Genomic DNA, 19,819 nt, shown 5'->3' with positions numbered 1-19,819 from the left:
GCGGGGTGGTGGTGGGGGGATGCTGGGAGTCTCCAGGAATGAGGTCAACTCTCACCAGTGCTAGTGTTTCTCTGGCTCTCAAGAGATTTCAACCTTTTAGGGTGAGCATGGGTTGTGGGCAGACCCTGGGGGAGAGTTAGAATCATGAAGGAAAGTTTAGGGAGAACAGTAATGTTCATCAGAGGGTTGTATCATCCAGTGTGTCTGATTTCTTTCTTTGTTAGAAAGGAGCTCTTGAGGGGGCCTCCCCGGTGGCGCAGTGGTTGAGCGCTGGGTTGCGAAGCTGCCCACAGCCTCTGCAGCGCCAGCTTGATCCCTGGCTGCCGGGTGAGGGTCCCACATGGCGCGCAGACCTCTCCTGTCGCCCGCTGCTCCCCTCAGCAGTGTATTTCGTCAGTCTGCCTGTTCTGTTCCCTGCTCTGGCTCTGGTGAATTCTCTCACCCTCCCACGCTTCTGACTGTACCCAGTGCATGTATAAATAAATAAATAAATCTTAAAAAAAAAAATGAAAGAAAGGAGCTCTTGAGTGCCAGGACTACTATTTTATGGAGTAAGGGGCTTTCTGATGAGAGTCCATGTAAGCCTGCTCCCCCAAGAGGCTCCTGCTCCCCCAAGGACTCTCCGCTTACCTCTTGCCCTGCCATCAGCAGGGGAAACAGAGTCATCTGGAACAGTAGAGACATTTTGGGCAACTGAGTCTGGTTCATCTATGCACAGCTTAGGGGTCAGGAGTCCCCTTTGAGATATGGCTCCTGTAAGCAGGTGATAATTACCCTCTCTACAGCAGAGCTTTACGACTGGAGTCTTGTATTGAGATGTGAGCTACCACAGCTTATCCAATCAATACCTCCCTTTAAAAAGAAATCCCACATGCATAATTCACGGGTTTCCCCTTTCCAATGAAGTCTGCTGTGGCCAGTGCCCCTGTGCGGTGTGTGCATGTGTGGGTGATTAATTCGTGGGAAAAGATTTAGGAGGTTGAGCTTGGGGAATCGAAAGACTTTTCTGCAGCGCAGGCTCCTCAGAGGTTTCCTTCTTTTTCTCCTAACTTGTGTTTCTTTTCAGGACTTTCCAACTCTTGTTCTCCTTTGGGACAAACAGGCCCAGGATGGGTGGTAGCTCAGTTGTGACCTTTACCACTGTCATTTGCCAACATCTGACATTCCTTGCAAGGGGAGAGTTGTGCCCAGAGGTTGGAGGAGGGCAGATGCCCCTCCTGAGTGGCAGGGACAGAAGAGGCAGTCTGGCTTCTCACGACCCCGCCCTGAGCCTGGAATAGGCTCCTTGGTAGCCACTTAGAGGAAGCCCCTGTGAGAGATAGTTTATTGCTGGCAATTGTGGGATCTGGCACCCCTCTTCCCATTACTTGGTAGATCGCTAGGGGTTTCTTTCACTCTCTGGGCCTCAATTTCCCTCTTCCCTAAAAGAAACGGTTGGATTTGAAGATCTTGTGTGATTTTCTGTCTTTGGAATCATACCGTGAAAGCGAGTTTTGCACAGTCCTGGCCAGAGAACTGAGAACTGACCCCTCTGGGTCTCAAAGTCCAACTGCCTCTTGGGGGCATTAGTGGCCGTGCCCACGCCCCAGCACCAGGCACCTGGGTGAAGCAGGGCAGGTAGGGCCTGGCCTGTCCCCCCAGGTCTGTATAGGAAAGAAACTTGAGATGTTTTCATCTTCAGCTTGTTGGGTCCTCACCTGGCAGTAGTGCTTAGTAGGTCCTTCCTAAAGGTTTTTAGCAAACTAGTGAATGATGAGCAGCGAATAGTGCTGTCTTCATGTACTGCCTCAGTTTCCTCTAGTGAAAGCAGGGAGTTCCAATAACCTAAGAGATGGAAATTTTGATGGAAACAGGCCAAACTGAAGGCCCCTCAGTGGGTGAGCTTGATTTGTTCCCCCATCACCTTCATAGTCTGGCCTCCCAGCTTTGGGGGTAACAGCAGGGGTGCTCGGGACACCTTCCTAGGGCTCTGGATGCTACTTCTGCATTCAGGAAGGGCAGGAGAGCTGGTTTGCCCCACAGGTAGAAAAACACTCACTTTGTAGGACCCGGAGCTGCCCCTGAGCATTGGGAGGGTCAGACCTGACCTTGGCTCATCTGTCCTGGGCTCAGAGACCATAGCCTGGGGCAGTCGACAGCTGCACTCTATGGGAGGAGCTGGATGTGTCTGACTAGCCGGGCTGCTCACCTGGTCCGTCATTCTTGGATCTGTTTAGGATATTTGTAAACAGTGGTTGCCTGGGGTAAGAGGCACAGCCTGTGGCTGGGGAAGAGATTGTGTCCTAGAGCTAAGCTAATTGGTCCACAGGGGGATGGACCTGGTGACCTCCACCTCATTAGTTCTGCATCTGGACCACTGAGCTCTGGCTTGGTTCTGACCTTTCCATAATAAGGACTCAATGTTGGGGTTTCTGCAAAGGTGGGCAACCAAGGGCCAGACTGAGACTGTTCAACTTAGCCAGGAGGTGCTGCAGGAAGCAGGCCAGGGGCCAGGACAGGGATGAGGGGTGATTTCAGGACCAGGGCCCCACCTGTCATCACCTGTGGACTTCAGGGTGATTGGCAAGGGGGTCAGTCAGGATGAGGGTGGTTCCTTAGGAGCGTGTCCCCAGGGCGTGAGCTTTGGGGGTGGCGGATGCTGAGGGGCTCCAGGAGAGACAGTGCAAACTGTCTCCAGGGCCTGCCCCCTTCCTCAGCCCTTCCCAGCGAGGCTCCACCAAGACACCAGACACTTTTGGGGTGCTGGGCCGCTCTGCCTGGAGAGACCACAGAGGAAGGGTTGCTGGCAGCATGTAAAACCCCCTTTCCGTGGAGATGATGGAACTTTTCAGAGTGCTGGTCTCTCTGCAGAGTGGGAGCAATTTCCCTGTAATTGGTAAAGTAACCGTAACTGCTCTGTCATTTGTATGTAGCGACTGTAATTGCACGGTAACCTTTGCGGCTGTGCGTGAGCGAAGCGCAGGAAGCTATTAGATTGTAATTGCGAGTGTCAGCTCTGCCTCCCCACGCCACCTCCACCAGCACCAGCACTGCCACCATTTCACATGCCTGAGAGCCAGGCACGGACCAGGCCTCGCGCCCTCAGCTGGGAAGGGGCCTCCATGGTGATCCGGCCAGAGCTTCTGAAACCTTAGCCTGCGGCAGAGTGAGCTGGGAGGGTGTTGTTGCAGATCTCTGAGTCCCACCCCCAGACTTTGACCCCATAGGCCTGGAGTGGGCCTGAGAAGCTGCATTTCTAGTGAACAGTACTGACTCTTTTCATCTTAGACTGTCTTCTGCATCCCTGTTCCTTCACTGAGCCTCACTGGCCTGATGGATCTCTAGGAAGCAACTTCTGCCCTTTCACCCCAATAATATTACCTTACCCTTTAATCTTGATAATGTCCTCTAAGGTGGATACCGTGAATTTCCCCAAAGATGATGAGACTCACAAAGGTTATCTGAATTGTCTAGGGATGACAAACAATAAGAGCTCCTATAGCACTTACTAAATGCCAAACATTGTCCTACATGTATTAAATCTTTTAATCCTTACCACAGCACTATGAAGTCTAAGCTAATATTATTACCTCATTCTATCCTTGGTAAACTGAGGCAGGGCATGTTTCAGTGACTTGCCCAAGGTCATGTATGAAGTGGCAGAGGTGGGATTCAAACCTGGTATTCCAGCTAGTTCCACTGTGTATGCTGCTGTGAAACACAGGCTTTTATTCAGTCATCTATCTACCTATCAGTGATCCAGTGATTGATCCATCCATCTACCCATCCATCCTTCCATGATCCATCCATTCATCCATGTTCCATCATCCATCCATCCATCCAACCATCCATCCATCCATCCTTCCTTCCATGCATCCATCCATCCAGTGGTCACTGGCCATCCATCTAACACATATATTTTAACTAAGAACTGATATACAAAACACAGTCCCTTCCCTGAGCTCATAGTCCCTGGAATCCTGTGGACTACCTGTCTTACTCTATAACCATGTACCCAATGAGAACACTTGGGGAAACCAGATTTGGGATCCTGCTGATTGGGCAAAAGTGGATGTGACAGGCTTCAAGATCTGTTCACAGGATTGCCCATATAGGTACCACCTGTATCCCCATGTACCAGACCCCAATATCTTTCCTTTGTGAGAATGAAGTCACTCTTAACAAAATAAACTTTTATTACAGTGGTCATAGCTCTTGGTGGGTATGTGTGAAGTGGCAGGAGGGAGCGGGGAGGCCAGGCTCCTGACTGTAATGGAATAAATCCCTTCTCGGCTTCTCTGGCTGCTGCTCTGATCTGCTGTTAATGGGGCCCAAGGGAGGTCTCGGCCAGGGCAGGAGCAGACGCTCTCCTCCTGCATTGCCTAGGGTGCTCAGGAATCCGCGCCAGCCTCACCTGTCGCAGGCTCTCCCCAATTAGCCTCCCCTACCAGGGGCCATATGACCTTGGCATCTGCTCCCTCGGCCTCTGCTGTCCTGTGGGACCCTCCTTCCTCCTCCTCCTTGTCCTGTAACTACCCTGTGGTTGCAGCTCAGATGGGGGGTAATGCCCTTGGAGGTTGTGCTCTGGTCAGGGGCCTGCTGCAGCCACAGTTGCAGGCAGGATTTCCATTAAAAATATTAGCATGAAATAACACCTGACTTTGAAATGCTCTCCTTTTACCTGGTGCCTTCACACCTGTTGACTCACCTGGGCCTCATGACATCCTGTCTTGCAATTTTGCAGTTGAGGAAAACGAGTTTCAGAGAACAGGAAGCGCCTATGCCAGGCTGTATAGCCGGGAAGAGCTGAGCTGCCATTTGAACCCCAAATGCTGTGTTTTCTTTCCACTACTTGAGTGTTAAAAACCCAACCCCATTGCACTGGCTTTCAGGAAACAAGAGAGTGAGGCTACCTCATGTCACAGCTGGGGGACCCCAGCAGCCACCCAGACCTGGGCTGCACCTGGTCAAGGGCCTTGATCAACTTCATCACCTGGTGGCTCATTCAGAGGGAGAAACTGAGGCACAGGAAAGCCAAGGGGGTGAGCCACCACTGTCCCTGGAATCCCAGCACCCCTTAGAAGCCCCAGCTGCAGGCTTTGACTTGTTTGAGCCTGGTGACAACGCCTCGAGGTGGGCAATGTGGGATGAGTGACAAGTACTGGGAGGAGACCCAGAGGGGCCTCCTGAGGGGTTCTCCCAGGCTGTTTACTTCCAGGCTGGGCTGTCCTTGCTTCCTTCCATGAGAACATTCCTCCTGGGCCCTTGCTGTGCATGAACTCACAGGTCTCTGACTGGCTTCCTCTGAGCAAGCAATGAATCTGTGGAGCCATTGGCCCAGGGCTCACTCTCCTTGTAGGTGCTTGTTTATTTATCTGCCTGGTTCATACCTAGTCAAGGAGAGGAATGGACTTTGGTAACTGACCACTCAGAAGCACAATTCTGGGGATTGAGCACCTCCCTGGGTCAATGAGTGTATTTATGTCAGGGCAGGTGGGAGACTAAAAAATGGGCAGCCTTGACCCCAGCCTCAGTTTCCCTCTCTGCAGAGCAGCCTCATCTCCTGGGAAGAACGGATCATAAGAGACAAGGGCTATTTGCTGATGGCGGAGGTCTCTGCAGCAGAGCTTAGGGCAGAGAAAGTCAGGGGTGAGGATTTCCTATGAATCGGGGGCAGGAACATGTGAGTGTCTCAGGAATTCCTGGTCCTACCAGGGCCTGTGTTATATCCAGCAGGGAGAAGGCATCGGCGTCCTTCCTTTTGCAGGTATTCCCCACTTTTCAAAAGTTCACATTATGCCACTTTGCTTTTATGAAAGCCCTATATTGGTGTCCATTTCGCTTTTCCGCAAAAGTCAAAAAGCATTCAGTATTTATTTTGTAGGGAGCCTTTATAGAGGCAGCGGCACCCCAAGGGTAAGGGTGGCTCCCCTAGGCGTCTTCCCCAGGAAATACTTTATACCAGCCATGTCTTTATCAAATTCTTCCTGCTTTTACTGTGTTCATGTTATTTTAGATTTTGCATGGTATTTGACGTGATTTGGTAGATTGTTTTTTGGGTCTGGGAACACTCAAAAGATTTCCATATAAATGAATGGTAATAGCTTCCTCACTCTCTGCCACTTTGGCTTAGCAAAGTTTTCACTGGAATGCTATGCTTTCGACTATCAGAGGAAGCCTGTATCTGGATTTTTCTTCCTCTTTTCTATCCATCCATTCACATTCCACCACCTGTGCCCTCCCTTATTTTCCTCATTTTAGGAAAGAAAAATAAGTATCAGACTAAACCTTAAAATCTCCCCCTAACTCTGACACTAAGAGGTGTTGGGGGGGATGGAGAGGGTGGGGGTTATGTTTGGTCTGGGCTGTTAGAACCAGATCTTGCAAGAGAGGCCAGAGGTGATCAAAGGCATGGGGCAGACATCTGTTCTGCATGTGGCCACCCAGGCCTGACACTCTCCCTGCTCTGCCCACATGGCCCCTCTATGATAAAGAGAGAGAGAGACTTTAGAGGTCAGAGAGAGACTTTAGAGGCTCAGCACTTTGGGTGTGTGTGCTGAGATGGACATTGCCTGCCCCTCCCCCTTGGGGAGGGTACTGAGGAGCCCCTGAGGTCTCAGAAAGGTCAGCATTGGACATTTGCATACAGCTTGGCTGGCAAGCGCCTGCCTACCAGCTGGCCAGATGCTTTTTCCTTTGGCTGGATGGAAGCCTTTAAAAAAGTGACACCTTGTATTTTATTTCACTCCTTTCTCTGAAAAGTCCGAAGACATTTATAGGCAAGAGCTCTATAGGCTTTATGGAAGCCCATCAAAACGCAGGGGCTGTTTCCTTCATCTTTATAGAGTGGAAAATAAAAGCAGGAGAAGACGGAATAATGATTCTAAGGCCACACAGTTCTTCGAGAAAGGGGAATCCAGTGTGGATACTGATGGCCTGGGACTGAAAGGGCTTGGTAGGGAGCCTTGGCGACCCTTCATCCATCCCCATCAGGATCTCTGCTACTTCCCCGGCTCTGGGACCCAGCTGGGACCCTCTGCTTATGGAACTTGAGGCTTGAAAATAAGCAGAGAGAGACTTAGCCTGAAAACAAATGAAAAGATTCAGCCTGAAATACTGCTATTGGGGACAACCCCAAAGACTTTTCCTATGGGTTCCCAACTAAGGAAATCATCCTGGAGTCAGGAACAAGACTTGGTTCAATTTGGGGAATATTCTTTATAAGGAATGTTAATAGCTGTTTGGGTTGAAAATAGTCCAGAGAATAAAATGTTTGGGGAAGGCTGTGAGAATGTTAAACATATTTCTTCTTAAAGACCTTTCAGGACTTGCCTGTAACTAATCATTACGAATCCTTTAAAGAGTGCTAGAATGTGCTATGTTTTCACAAATTGCTGTCCAAGGAACTCTTTTATGGTAGAGTATGTTTGGGGAGCTTGGGATCCATAGAACGCACTTTGGGAAATGTAGGTCCAAGAGTGACAAGGCCAGGTCTGCCCTTCTTTGTGATACTCTAACAGATACAGGGAGCCTGAGATTGGCATAGTAAGGCACCACTCTGGTTAGTTGAGTTCATTCATGAAACTTCTACCTCTCCCATCCCTCCTTTCCCCAAATGATTATCTGTTCATGCTTCTGTTATGATATTGTCATTCATGTATTAATGTTCTAGTTCTCTGTTCTATGTCTTTGAGTCCTCATCTGCATGGCTGATCAACAGTAAGAGTATAGATGTGGAAACCTCATCCCTCTTAGTGGAGTCATCTAGAGAACATGCTCATGGATGTTGGTTCAGGACACTACCGATGTGAGGGTGATGATGGGTAATCCAAGCTACCAAGATGGCACCCACAGGGGTTTGAAGAGGGGCAGAGAGACCATGCAGTATGATGAAGGGGAGTCTAGAATCTGTGATTTTTTTTGCCGTGGTCCTGCAACTTAAGCAACTGTTGAAAAGTCATCTCGTTTCTCTGGAGTTGAGTTTTTAATGTGCAGAAAAGGAAGGATTTATACCAGATGTCCATCTCTAAGCATTCTTCTAGTTCTCTGGTTTTCTAACTCAGTATCTCTGCCAATTGCCTGATGCTCCCCCCTAATGTTCTTCCTGTATTATTTTCAGCTCCTGACCATTGACGATAACTTCTGTGGCCTGGATATGAACGCACCCCTGGGTGTGTCCGAGATGGTGCGTGGTATTCCCGTCTTCACGGAGGACAGGGACCGAATGACCTCGGTCATCGCATACGTCTACAAGAACCACTCTCTGGCCTTCGTGGGCACCAAAAGTGGCAAGCTAAAGAAGGTAGGAACACTGTGCTGTCATTCTGGTTATTGTGAAGACAGTCTGTCCCCACTGGGATGGATTTTACCTCATGCTGTTCTAGAGCTTTGGATCTGGTGGGCAAGTGATACAGGTTTGAGCCACGGAGATATGTTGGCATTGAGATCATGAATGGTGGCTTTGTCCCTTCTCGCCTTCATAGAGAGAGTTGTGAGAATCATTGGGGTGTGTGGATTCACCTTTTCCCCAGTGACTGGGTGTCACTCCTCGAGTGACACGAGATGCCATGTAGATGACAGACTGTCCAACTTGGACTTGTGCCCTATGCAAGGGCTTTATTAGGTCTGTGTCATAGGGGAAAGCTGGCAGGGCAAGGAATGTTTCCACCCTTCTGGCTGAATCCTCCTGGAATCCATTCAGGGAAGCAGATGGAGAAAGTACAAGACCTGCTAGTTGCTAATGGAGCTGAGAGCCAAATCACAGAATGGGGAACCCATGGATGTTGGGGGAGCTCAGAAATTGCTCCAGGTGGAGTAGAATGATGTGATAGGGACATGTGCTTCCTCCTCATTCTCCAGGGGCTTGCTGGTTTTAGGGTCCTGGGTGACCTTGGCCTTTCAGCAGTGTTGAAGACACCAGTCCATCCAGGACTATTCTCTCACTCAGTGGGAGATGGGCTTCCCACATCTCAATGAGTTGGAGCTGGCCCTAAGGAGTCCCCTCCTTGATTGGACTTAAAGTGTTTCTAAGACTGTAAGCAGTAGGTCCTGGTATCTTTTGGCTGAAAACCACAATTCAGGCTCTTCCTGTGGAAATTGGGCGACTCCGTGTGGGGGTCCTGCTTGTTTTATCAATGCTTCCCGGGAACTTCTCTGGATATTGTGTGATCCAGACTGATAAAGTAGCAATGCCTGATTGTAGACTGAGTCTTGATCCCTATTTTCTCTTTGCTGTATTTCTGGACATTAGCCCAAAATGGTCAAGGGGGAAATGTTTTCTACAGATCTAGAAGGCTGTGCTTATTCTTCCATCCTCGTATGACACATCTGGTAATTGTTGCCTTTGGTTACATTGCACATCTCTCTGAAAGGGGCAGTGAGTGTGGGGAGTATTAGAACTGGGTACACAGAATTGCAAATGTTAACGAAACGCCACGGCACCCCACAAAGACAATGCAGGCTACGTGCTCTAGAACTAGTATTGCTTAAACCTAATCATTACACCACCCTCAGTGTACAATTCACAAATAATTTAACCACTGTCTATACACCTTTAAGAATTATATTCCATACTTTCCCTGCCTCTCTGTGAAGAATATATTCAATGCCATTGAATGTTTTCTTGCTGCCTTCCTTTGTGTTGTGATGATGGCTCACCTATGAGCTGCCTCATGGGTGCCCAGAGAAGGTGCTGTAGGTAAAGGTGTGTTGTCCCCACATGATTCCTGTGTTAGAGTGTCCAGGATTTTTCAGGCCTTCCTTTGGGGACATTGTCACTCATCACTTCCTTGTGCTGTTAGGAATTCCAGTCAGCTTTCTCCTCCCTCCTTCCTCATGCAGCTTTAGGTGAATTAGGAAGCCAGATACCCAAATTGGCTGAAATTGTGGCTAATGGGTGTTCAAATAAGTGGAAGACAGAAGTGTACCAGCTCTAGGGCAGGCATGTTGAGGACATTTCTGTTGGTTTTTCAGTTAGCTTCGTTCTCCAGCAGGATGTGAGTCTGGTTTGCTGGCAGAATGAATTCAGATCTATGCCCAAGGTCTTCCCACATACAGTTCAGATAAGCAATGTCTGCTGACCAGCTTAGTCTGGCCTAAGGGGTGAATAAACACTATTGAGAGTAAATAAGTAAGCAAGACAATTTGGGGCTCATTGCCTCTTTTCTCTGGTGAATCCAACAGAGAAGTAACTTACTCTAATGCACTGGAAGATTCTGATCCACCTGGCTTCCTATCAGGTGTCGGAGGATAATTTACTTGCTGGCAAAACTGAGTAGACCCTGGAGGGTGAATTTTTGGTGTGCATATCGTTGACTGGTTGAAATGGGTTTCACTAAAATCAACATGGAGACCTCAGTGCCTGTTACAGAGCAGGGAGCTATTTTATGTTGGGGGAAAAAAGACTTATTTCTTGGCTGTGACTACATCGTAAACCCAACATAGTCAACTTGCAAACTGGTGCTGATGGTCAGTGGGTGGATGGGGGCCAGTGGGTTGCTGACTGTCTGTCCCCTTGGAAGTTCATGTCCATGAGCGTGGGGTGAGGGAAATTCAAGAGTCTGGACAAGCAAAACATGCAGAGACAACCCTTCTGGGGAAGGTGTTGACTGAACCTTGCCTTGAGGTGTCCCCAGAGGTTAGCCAGCCTGGCAGGACCCGGAGGCTTGCGGCTTTCTACACTGCAGGCTGGCATTTCCCATCTTTGGCTTCGGGAGGGAGGTTATATGAGAACAGCTATGTTTCAGCCACCTGGGACATTACATTTAATTTCCAGCGCCATGGTGGCACTGGTGGAGCATAAACATTTGAGAGGTAAGAGCAGAGGTCACACTGGGGGGAGAATGAGCTGGCGCCCTCCTGGGGAAAGCTGGGCCATCAAGGCAGCCAAACTTTCTGCTCCACCAGCCTAGAGTGGCAGCCTGTTTAATAGTTTTGCTGGAGTGCAGCTCCCGCCCCTGCAAACTCAGCACAGCCGGCCCGGGGGACAGTCCGAGTTGTGGAAGGAAGGCTGTGCCGCCGACTCTGTTGTTTGAAATAATAAAAAAGCATAACTGGCCAGTTTATTTTTTCTGAACAATAGATTTTCCCACCAGCTCTGCTTGCTCTGCACCACTCCCCTTTCCTTGTAATCACTCTGTCTTGCTTTTCCCAGAGGTTATCAGGACCAAATTCACCCTTTGAGCAGAGGCCCAGCCATGAAAAGTCTGGGGCAGCAGGAGGGTTTTGCAGAAAGTTTTGGGAGCGGCTGGAACCAGGGGTGAGAAGAATGGAAATCACACTGTAGCTGTAATTGCAGAGTTGGTGTCCCTGAGCCCTATAATAATCTCCCGTGCGTATCAGTGGCCTTATAGAATTCTTTGCAATGCGACTAGGGACTTGAGACAGAGAAGGTGGGTGGGAGGGGGCTTGAGGTTTTGCTGAGAGTCAGGGGTCCAGAGCCAACTGTAGCTACCCATAGGCTGCCCTCCAAATTACTGACTTTTTGTTTTGTTTCAAAGGTGTCGGTCTCCATCCTTTGCAACCTGGCCTCTCATGACCAAAATTTCCTTCCTTTAGTGCACAGATCACATGAGGCAGGGGGGAAGGAGGTGAGGAAAGAATAAATTTGGATACCTTTTCTGTTTTCTGATGTGTGTGTGTTACAACCGTTTTTGGCAGCCTGTTCCATGGTGACTGTCAAAGGTGTGTGCTCTTAAAAATATGTGGCATCTAAGTGCTACAGCCAGCAGGAAGGGACATGGACCTTAGACAGAACCCAGGGATTATTTCAACTACAGGAAAAACCTTAAGACAAACACCATCCTGGTTTGCTTTCGGGTGTCTGCATAAATCTGGAAACCTTTGACCCAAGTTGGGGTAACTAGGTCAGTGTTGCCTGGGAAGAACAAATAGCTTTAAATATTTTGGCCTGAAGTCCACCCCTTCTGTCTTTCTCGGCCTCTTAAATTCCTGCCACTAAGTGATCATATTTTATGGCTGCTGTTCAGCAATGAATTACTGCCTGACATTAGTGCGAGAGATGAATGTTCATTGTGAACCAAAACATCATAAACTTCCACTCGAGGTGTGATTGCTCCTTTCATTTTGTGATTGCATCTTTCCTGGGTGTTTTGCTTGGTTAACTGTTCAACCTAAGAGGTCAGCCACTTGGTGGATATTGGTTAAGCAGACTTCTGGCTGGCCCTGCTATTGCCTTGAGTTGGAGACACACTGTGGGTGTGCACATCACACACCACGCCAGCCTGTACTGGTGGGGCCCTGGGGGGGGGGTGTCAGCCTGGCACCTCAAGAGGAGTGGATAACACAAAAATCATCCCTTTGGGGCATTGTCATGTCAATCAATTTAATTTTTCTAATATTTTTCTCAAGCCTGTTTTGAAATGGATGTGTTTGTAGACCCTCATTGGGATTCAGAAGGGCAACCAGTCAGAAGTGGAGTGGGATAGAGGAAGACCTATGTGGGGCTGTGTTGTTCTGACCACAAGTTCTCAAGAATGGGTGGTGTGTGTGTGCGCGTGTGTGCGTGTGTGCATGTGTGTGTGTGTGTGTGTGTGTGTGTGTGAGATGCTTGAGTCACAGAGAGCAATATGAGACACGCTTTCTATCAAGGAAGACTTTTCTTAAGAGATGTTTTCCGAACTTGGTAGACAACAAAAATGAGCTATAAACTGAAAATAGACAAAAATGATAAAACAAGAAGAGATATTCATAACATCCCAGTGGGGGTAGCTTTGTGTTTCAGAGCCTCTGGTTGGCCAGGTGTTGGGGGTGCTTGGAATGGTGACTCATTGTTACAGAAAGGAAAGCAGAGTGATGTGTATGGCATTTTGGGAGCTGCTGGGGAGATGGATTGGTTTGGGAAGAGCAGAGTTTTGAGAAGATTCAGCATTATCCATCTTTCATGCCCCAATATTACAAGAGTGACTCTTAGCCACAGGCACCATTATGCTGGGTCCCTTCTTTGCAACTTCCGCCATGTACCTGAGCATTCATTATAAAAAGTCATCTAGAAATTTGAATTGACTCTAACAAAAAAGAAACTCACACCATGGACAGCTCTGAGGGGAGTGGAGGCATCAGGAAATCAAATAGAGATAGTGTTGAACTCCAACTGACTGGGAACCTGGACAAGAATAAGAGGCCACCATGTCTTTGGTGTAGACTTTGGTCGCTCTTTGTTACATTATGAGTTTTTCTTTATTTCCTTCTTTCTTTCCTTTTTTCTTCCTTCCTTCCTTCCTTCTCTCTCTCTTTCTTTCTTCTTTCATTTTTTTTTTTTTTCAATCAGAGCTGCTGCCTGCTTTGCCTGTGGCTAAACACATAAGCAGAAAGGAAAAGAAATTGAAGAATCAAGATTGTAAAAATTTCCTTTTGGAAAAAAACTATCAAGACATTTTTGTTGGAGAGTTTTTGTCCTGATGATGTTGCCTTTCCCACCCTTGGTTTCGCAGACATAAAACCTGTAGAGAAGCTAATCTCTGGGCTCACGAGGGGCGCTGAGGCTGAAGGTGCGCACACAGGAGGCTCTGTGAATGCCAGGGCACCATCCTCCCTCCTCTGACTTCATGTCTACACACACTTGCATTAAAAAGATGGTTGAGTGAGGGCTCAGTATTCTTTAAGAATAAAATACACTCAAGAGAACGCTTGGCCAACTCAGCAGCTCTGCGTATGTCCTGAGTACAATTGTGTCATTACTCCCACTAGCCTGGGAACCTAGACAGGCCTTCAGACCCATTTCATCTCATGCCAACCTGCCTGGGCTCATGGGCAGGCCCCTCTCCACCTCCCTTCAGTCTCTGCTGCTGGGTTCTAAGCCTTTTTGTTCACATGGTGCCCAAAGTCATTCACCCACCCCACACCTTCCATCCTGTCCCCAGGACACAGGTGTATTTGTCACCCATTGCCGTGTAACAAATTGTCCCAATTTACATTTGTATGCAGGATGTATGCAGAGCTGCTCAGCTGGCCAGTGTCCTCTCCAGCATATTTTATTCTTTTTTTGAAGATTTGTTTATTTATGCATACAAGGTGGGGTACAGGTCAGAGGTGCAGGGGGTGAGAGGATTCACCAGAGATAGAGCAGGGAACAGAACAGGCAGACTGATGAAATACACTGCTGAGGGGAGCAGCGGGCAAGACTGCTGCACCATGTGGGTAGCTCCTTTGCCAGGGATCAAACTTGTGCTACAGAGGCTGCGGATAGCTTCAGAGTTCTGTGCTCTTGCTGCTTTCATACCCTTTCCTACTTTATTCTGCCTTTGGACTCTCACATTGCCCCTGCATGTCCCAGGGGGATCTCAAGTGGTCACAGACTGGCCTGAGCAGGCAGGAGAGGGTCTGCATCACTGAGCATCCATCACAATCCCTGTCAGACCAGCTTGATGCCAATAGCCAGGGCTCAGATTCACCTCCTCCAGGCATCTTCTTGAAACCCACTTTGAGATGCCCAGAAATTTCTGCCTTGGGAACACTTGTCATTCTCTTTTCCAAATGATCCTTGCTAGTGATGTAGGAGATCGTTTTAAATGAGCTTTGCCAATTCAAAATTTATTGATACGTATATGCCACTTGTTTGAATCGTGTGTGTATGTGTGTGTGTACGCACATTTGTATAGAATGATCCTGCATATAAATTAAAAGGCAAAGACGTTAAAATTGAGGAAAGAGCTACTGAAACACCCCCAAATCATAGCGCGCCCGCCCGCAGTCAGCTGATGCTCACATGCCAGACACGCTGGAGGGATTTATCCAGTGACACATGCAATTGAAATAAAATATTGTGCTTTACAAGAACATATCATTAAAATGAAAACTAGCAGCATATCAGGAGCCTGGCCATGTAACCAAGACAACAAAGATGGGAAAGGAAGAAAGACGTGATGTACCCGGGGTAGAGGGAGGAGGCAGTAGGCAGGGAGAGGAAGTGGCCCCCAGCTGAGCGGGGTCCTGTTAGACAAGCTCAGATCTCCAGAATCTGGTTTGGAGGAAAATAGAATCTTTATGTCAATACCAGGGAGGGCTCTTGGTGAGGACAGGCCGGGAGGGCAGGGTCTTCACTACCTGAAATCACCTGGGCTTCCTTGAGGGGGAGGCAGTGACAGCTGACTGACTCCCAGTCCAGCAGCTAAATCTGATTCAGAGTCAGTTTCCAATCCCTGCTGGTTCTCACGTGGCCCCCGATGAGGGTGGTCGTGGGTGTACCTCTTGATGGTGTCACAATGCTTTGGCTTCTCATAGAGGCGTTCATGTGACTTTTAAAATAGCCTTATTAAGTCTCCAACATTCATAACCTACCTCCCTGCCTGTCCCCAGGACACAGGTGTAGTTGCTACCCATTGCTATCTAACAAATTATCCCAATTTACATTTGTTACATAGCGGCTTAAAACGACCTTTATTATTGCACAATTTCTAAGGGTCACCAGTGCCAACCTGGCTGAGTGGGCTCCTCTGGCCCAGGAAGGCTCACAGACTACACTTGAGGTGTCAGCTGGGACTGTTGTCATCTCCAAGTTCAAGTCCAGGGGTGTGGGGATCCACATCCAACATCATTCAGGTGCTGTTGGCAGACCTTAGTCCTCAGACATCAGTCTCTTGTCATGCTGGCCTCTTCATGATGAGAGTAGTGGGGTAGAGAGAGAGAAACGTAATGTCAGCAACCATCACTTTTGCTTGGGTTCATTAGAAGACATTCATGGTCCAGCCTATGCTTGGGATGGGGTGGGGGAGGGCTTCTGCAGGGCATGAGTCCCGGGAAGTGGGGGGCATTGGGGCCATTTTAGAGGCTGCCTACCACATTAGGTCTTTGTTTCTGGGCCACCAAAGGCACCTGAGTCAATCTTTTTATTTTTCTCTTATTTTATATTGAGCACGCTCTTGTTACTGACTTGAAGACAATTGCTTGGTTAATTTCTCATGTAATCCTTGCATTATCCCTTGGTGTACTCCTCGGTCCCCGGCTGTCCTGGTGGCAGATCTTTAATACAGGGTGGCAGCTCTGCTAACATTCCTCCCACCTGGAACGAGACCAGCTTAGCACCTAACGCATCCCTAGTCCTCAGTCAAGTCTCGTGATTGGGTGTTGTCACCTGTATGACTTTGGGCCTTAATAAAGACCTGGTCTGATGCGTTCCCTTTGCTTCTCTTGCTTCTGGAAGCTGTGGTAAGATGGCACCCTTCCCTCGAGGATAATTGTGTTTTTAGTGTTGGATCCCTTGATGGACTTCTGGGAGAATCTCCCTCTTCCTTCTGAGTATTTAAGGAACTACTGGAGGAGTCCTCTGCGAAGTGGACACGACCGTGAGTGGTGTGCTTGCCACCCTCCTTGATGAAACAATACTTTTAATTTTCAAGTTAACTCTCAGAAGTGTGGAAAGGGGCTAGGCCCTGGTCAGAGGCTGAGTACCAAGTCCTGGCTTCTGGCTCCTGAGGTTTCAGTTGTGCACACGTCTTAGAGAATCTATAGGATGAGCAGGACAGGCAGAAGGTGAGGCCTCCACCTCAGCAGGAGGCCCAGGGGCAGTGGAGGCAGATTCGGGTGTTCTGTTCATCCTGAGGAAATAGGAGTGGTTTATGATGGTGGGTGAGAGGGACTTATTAAATCTGTAGCAGATGGGAGACTGCATGGCGGTGGCACATCCACGCCTCATGGCCTTGGGCTCGCTGGGAGCCTCCTAGCTCCTTCACAGTGATTGGAGCTGCCGGATAGAGATGGATGGGGAACTACCTGTGGACAACACCTAGCAGGTACCAGTCTGCTCTAGGTGTTTCATGCCAGTTGCATATATTGATTATCTCATGTCATCCTCAACATTTCTTTGTGGGGTCTCAGTCTCCATGTGAGAGTGGTTGAGTAGCTCAACAGAGGCACACAATTTAACCTGAGCCTGCTCTTCCTGCCTCATCCATACGACAATACCTCCAGCTCGGCCTGAGGCTTTTCTCTCTGGCCCTGGGTAAACCCCACCCACACAGCGCGAGAGGAGGCGGGCCTCTGGCCTCTGCACCTGGCCAGCTTTGCTTCCACTCCCTCTCCTCTGCCCCTGCCCTGGTTCAGCACCTCCATGTTCGGGTGGGGGCAGTTGTAGCTGAACTTCCTATTCTTAAGGTGCTCCCCTGAATAATTGTTTCATAAATTGTGCCACTCATCTTCCTAAAACAGATCCACCCTGCCACTTTTCTAACTTAAAACAAAACCCAACGAATCGTCTCATCCAGACTTCTCCTGCATCCCCACCCCTGTGGACATGTGTGTAAATGGCCCAGCCAGAAGGGAAGGCAGGGCCTCCAGCTCAGCCTGGCAGCTGCGGCCCGCTGCGCGCCTCCCACCTTTTGAATCCTCAAGGGTCCTGGCTAAATTTAAACACCCAGGGAGAGGCTCTCCCTGAGAAACAGCAGGGTCCCCACCTCCACAGCAACTCTGGCTTCATCTCCCTGCACGGCAGGCAATTCCTTTAGGCCAAGCCGCTCCTGTTCCAGAAGCAGGGAAGGTGGTGGCCGGGGTTGGGGCGCGAGGTCTTCTGGGAAACAGACTTCCCCAGCTGCACTTTTCCACTTGTCACGGACTTGCCTCCTAGGACACATTCAAGCCTGGCTTTGTCTTTTGGGTTCTTACTAGAATTCTCTCTCCCAGGAGCCTGTGGGACTGTGGGTGGTGGTTCTTGATGACTTTCCCTGGTGCAGGTCAGCCAGGGTCCCTGACTGTTCTCATTTGGAAGATGGCAGCTCTGCTTAGCATCCTTAATGGTTCTGCAAGCCCAATGGAGCTGTGGACCCAATTAGACGGTTTCTTTCAGGCTCCTGGTCAGGTTTAGCACCTGGGCCTGCCAGACCATCCAAACCTCTTCTAACCTCCTGCCCCGTCATCTGCACTTCCTGCTGCTCTCAGTCTTGTGCCTGTTTCCCCAACATTTCCCCACTCGGCTCTTGCCTTTTCCTTCCTATTGTCATTTAGTGCGGTGAGTCACTTAATATCTTACCATCGGTGATAGGTTCTAGGGACCGTGTCTTTAAGCAAAACTACATATAATGAGCCAGTTTGACCAGAGATTAACTGATGTACAAGAGGGTTAAATTCCTATGGCAGATTTCTGGATACAAAACATCTCCAAACTTCTGAACTCTAGACTTCCAATATTCAGCACTGTGAATGTTAAACGGTCATTTGTATTCATTCGTTTATTCATTTTCTAACCTGCTTACTTCAGTTCAGGGTCACGGGTGGCTGAGACTCTCCCAGAGCTCAGGGCACAAAACAGGACCGACCCTGGACAGGACGCCCTTCCCTTGCAGGACGCATCCACACACACTCACATGCATGCGTGTGCATACATGCACACGAATACACATGCACGCATGCGCACACACACACACCCTGACGAGGACAAGTGAGACAGGACAATGAACCTACTGGGATGTGGGAGGAAACCAGAGTCCCTGGAATGATCCCACACATACATGGGGAGAACAGGCAGACGCCACACTCAGTGACTCTGCCAGGGATTTATCTTTTTGTTATCAAGGTTATAATGAAATGATGTTGAGCAAAATGACATTGAGGATTTGCTGTACTTTTAACTTATGAAAATCCACCTGCAAGTTTTACTTGATCCATTTGCTGATGACTGTGGGGTTCATAGGCCCAAGGCAGCTCTGGCCCCACAGTTTATAAATTTGGTGACTTGAGGACCTGCATGGTTGGACGGGAGATTAAGGAGACTCCCCTTCAAAGATGTGCCAACATAGATTTTATGTAAAATATAGAAAAAGTCAATTCTTTTAAAAGAATACTGTGGGCCTCCCCGGTGGCGCAGCGGTTGAGTGCTGGGTTGCGAAGCTGTCCGAAGCCTCTGAAGCGCCGGTTCGATCCCCAGCCGATGGGCGAGGGTCCCACATGGCGCGCAGACCTCTCCTGCCGCCCGCTGCTCCCCTCAGCAGTGTATTTTGTCAGTCTGCCTGTTCTGCTCCCCTCTCTGGCTCTGGTGAATCCTCTCACCCTCCCGTACTTCTGACTGTACCCAGTGCTTATATAAATAAATAAATGAATCTTTTTTTTTTTTAAAAAAAAGAATACAGTGACTCTATGAAAAGTCACCCCTCTCCCCCCTTCCCCAAGCCACCCCTTGATGCCATGGCCTGGTGGCTTTATCTCCACTGTTCATTGAGGGGCGGAGGCTGCAGCTGGGGGGCTTAGGAGCCCATGTTCTTCATGTCCTATGGCCCTGGCACAGTCTGGTGGGGACTCAGGTCTGATTTGTTGACCTGCTTTGCCCTCTCAGTGCTGTGTCAGCCCCATGGGAACATGTGAGCCCGGAGTGGGACTGTGAGCAGCAGGGGTTGGCTGAGGGTCTCCCTCACTCCACAGGCTCTCCCTTCCTTGGGCCTCTCTCTGGTTACTGAAACTTCTGGCATTCTCAGTGCCTGCCGTGGTCCTGAGTTTTCAGCTGGCATCTCCTTTGAGTCCCCTTCTAGAAGTTTCTCCCTCCTAGAAGGGCAGAAAGGAGGCCTTGGAGGCAAGGAGGAAGGCAAGGAGCACAGGAAGAGATGCCCCTTTGCCTGCCCTTGTCAGGCAACTAGATTTCCTTTCTGCTTAACCGCTCACCTCTCCCTCCCATATGTGAGTCTCCTGGGGGCAGGGAGCTGGATTTGAGAGAGCCCTGGGATGCTTGGACTGGAGACACCAGAGTTTTGGTGAAGCTGTTTTAGGTCTTGCTCTCATTATTGCATCCAAATTTTCAACCAAGTCCTGCAGCTTTTCAGCAATTCCCAGTGGGAGTTTCAGGTGCCAATTGCTATTTTTTAAGGCAGAATTCTACCTAGAATCATATGTACATTTTACA

At 49.0% G+C, this 19,819-nt stretch overlaps 1 protein-coding gene across 1 annotated transcript in view; it reads left to right on the top strand.

Annotated features, from left to right (window-relative positions):
* The window catches only part of PLXNA4 (plexin A4), a gene marked incomplete at both ends in the record, with an annotated part of 338,923 nt that overhangs the window by 9,267 nt on the left and 309,837 nt on the right, over nucleotides 1–19,819 (top strand). The window contains one exon of the mRNA XM_084230521.1: nucleotides 8,099–8,281. Coding sequence (XP_084086647.1) covers nucleotides 8,099–8,281 — 183 coding nt within the window. The remainder of the gene's footprint in view (nucleotides 1–8,098; nucleotides 8,282–19,819) is intronic.

This window comes from Talpa europaea (assembly GCF_964194135.1).
Source record: "Talpa europaea genome assembly, chromosome: 3".
In the NCBI taxonomy this organism is placed as follows: Eukaryota; Metazoa; Chordata; class Mammalia; order Eulipotyphla; family Talpidae; genus Talpa; species Talpa europaea.
This window is presented reverse-complemented; position numbering and strand designations above follow the sequence as displayed.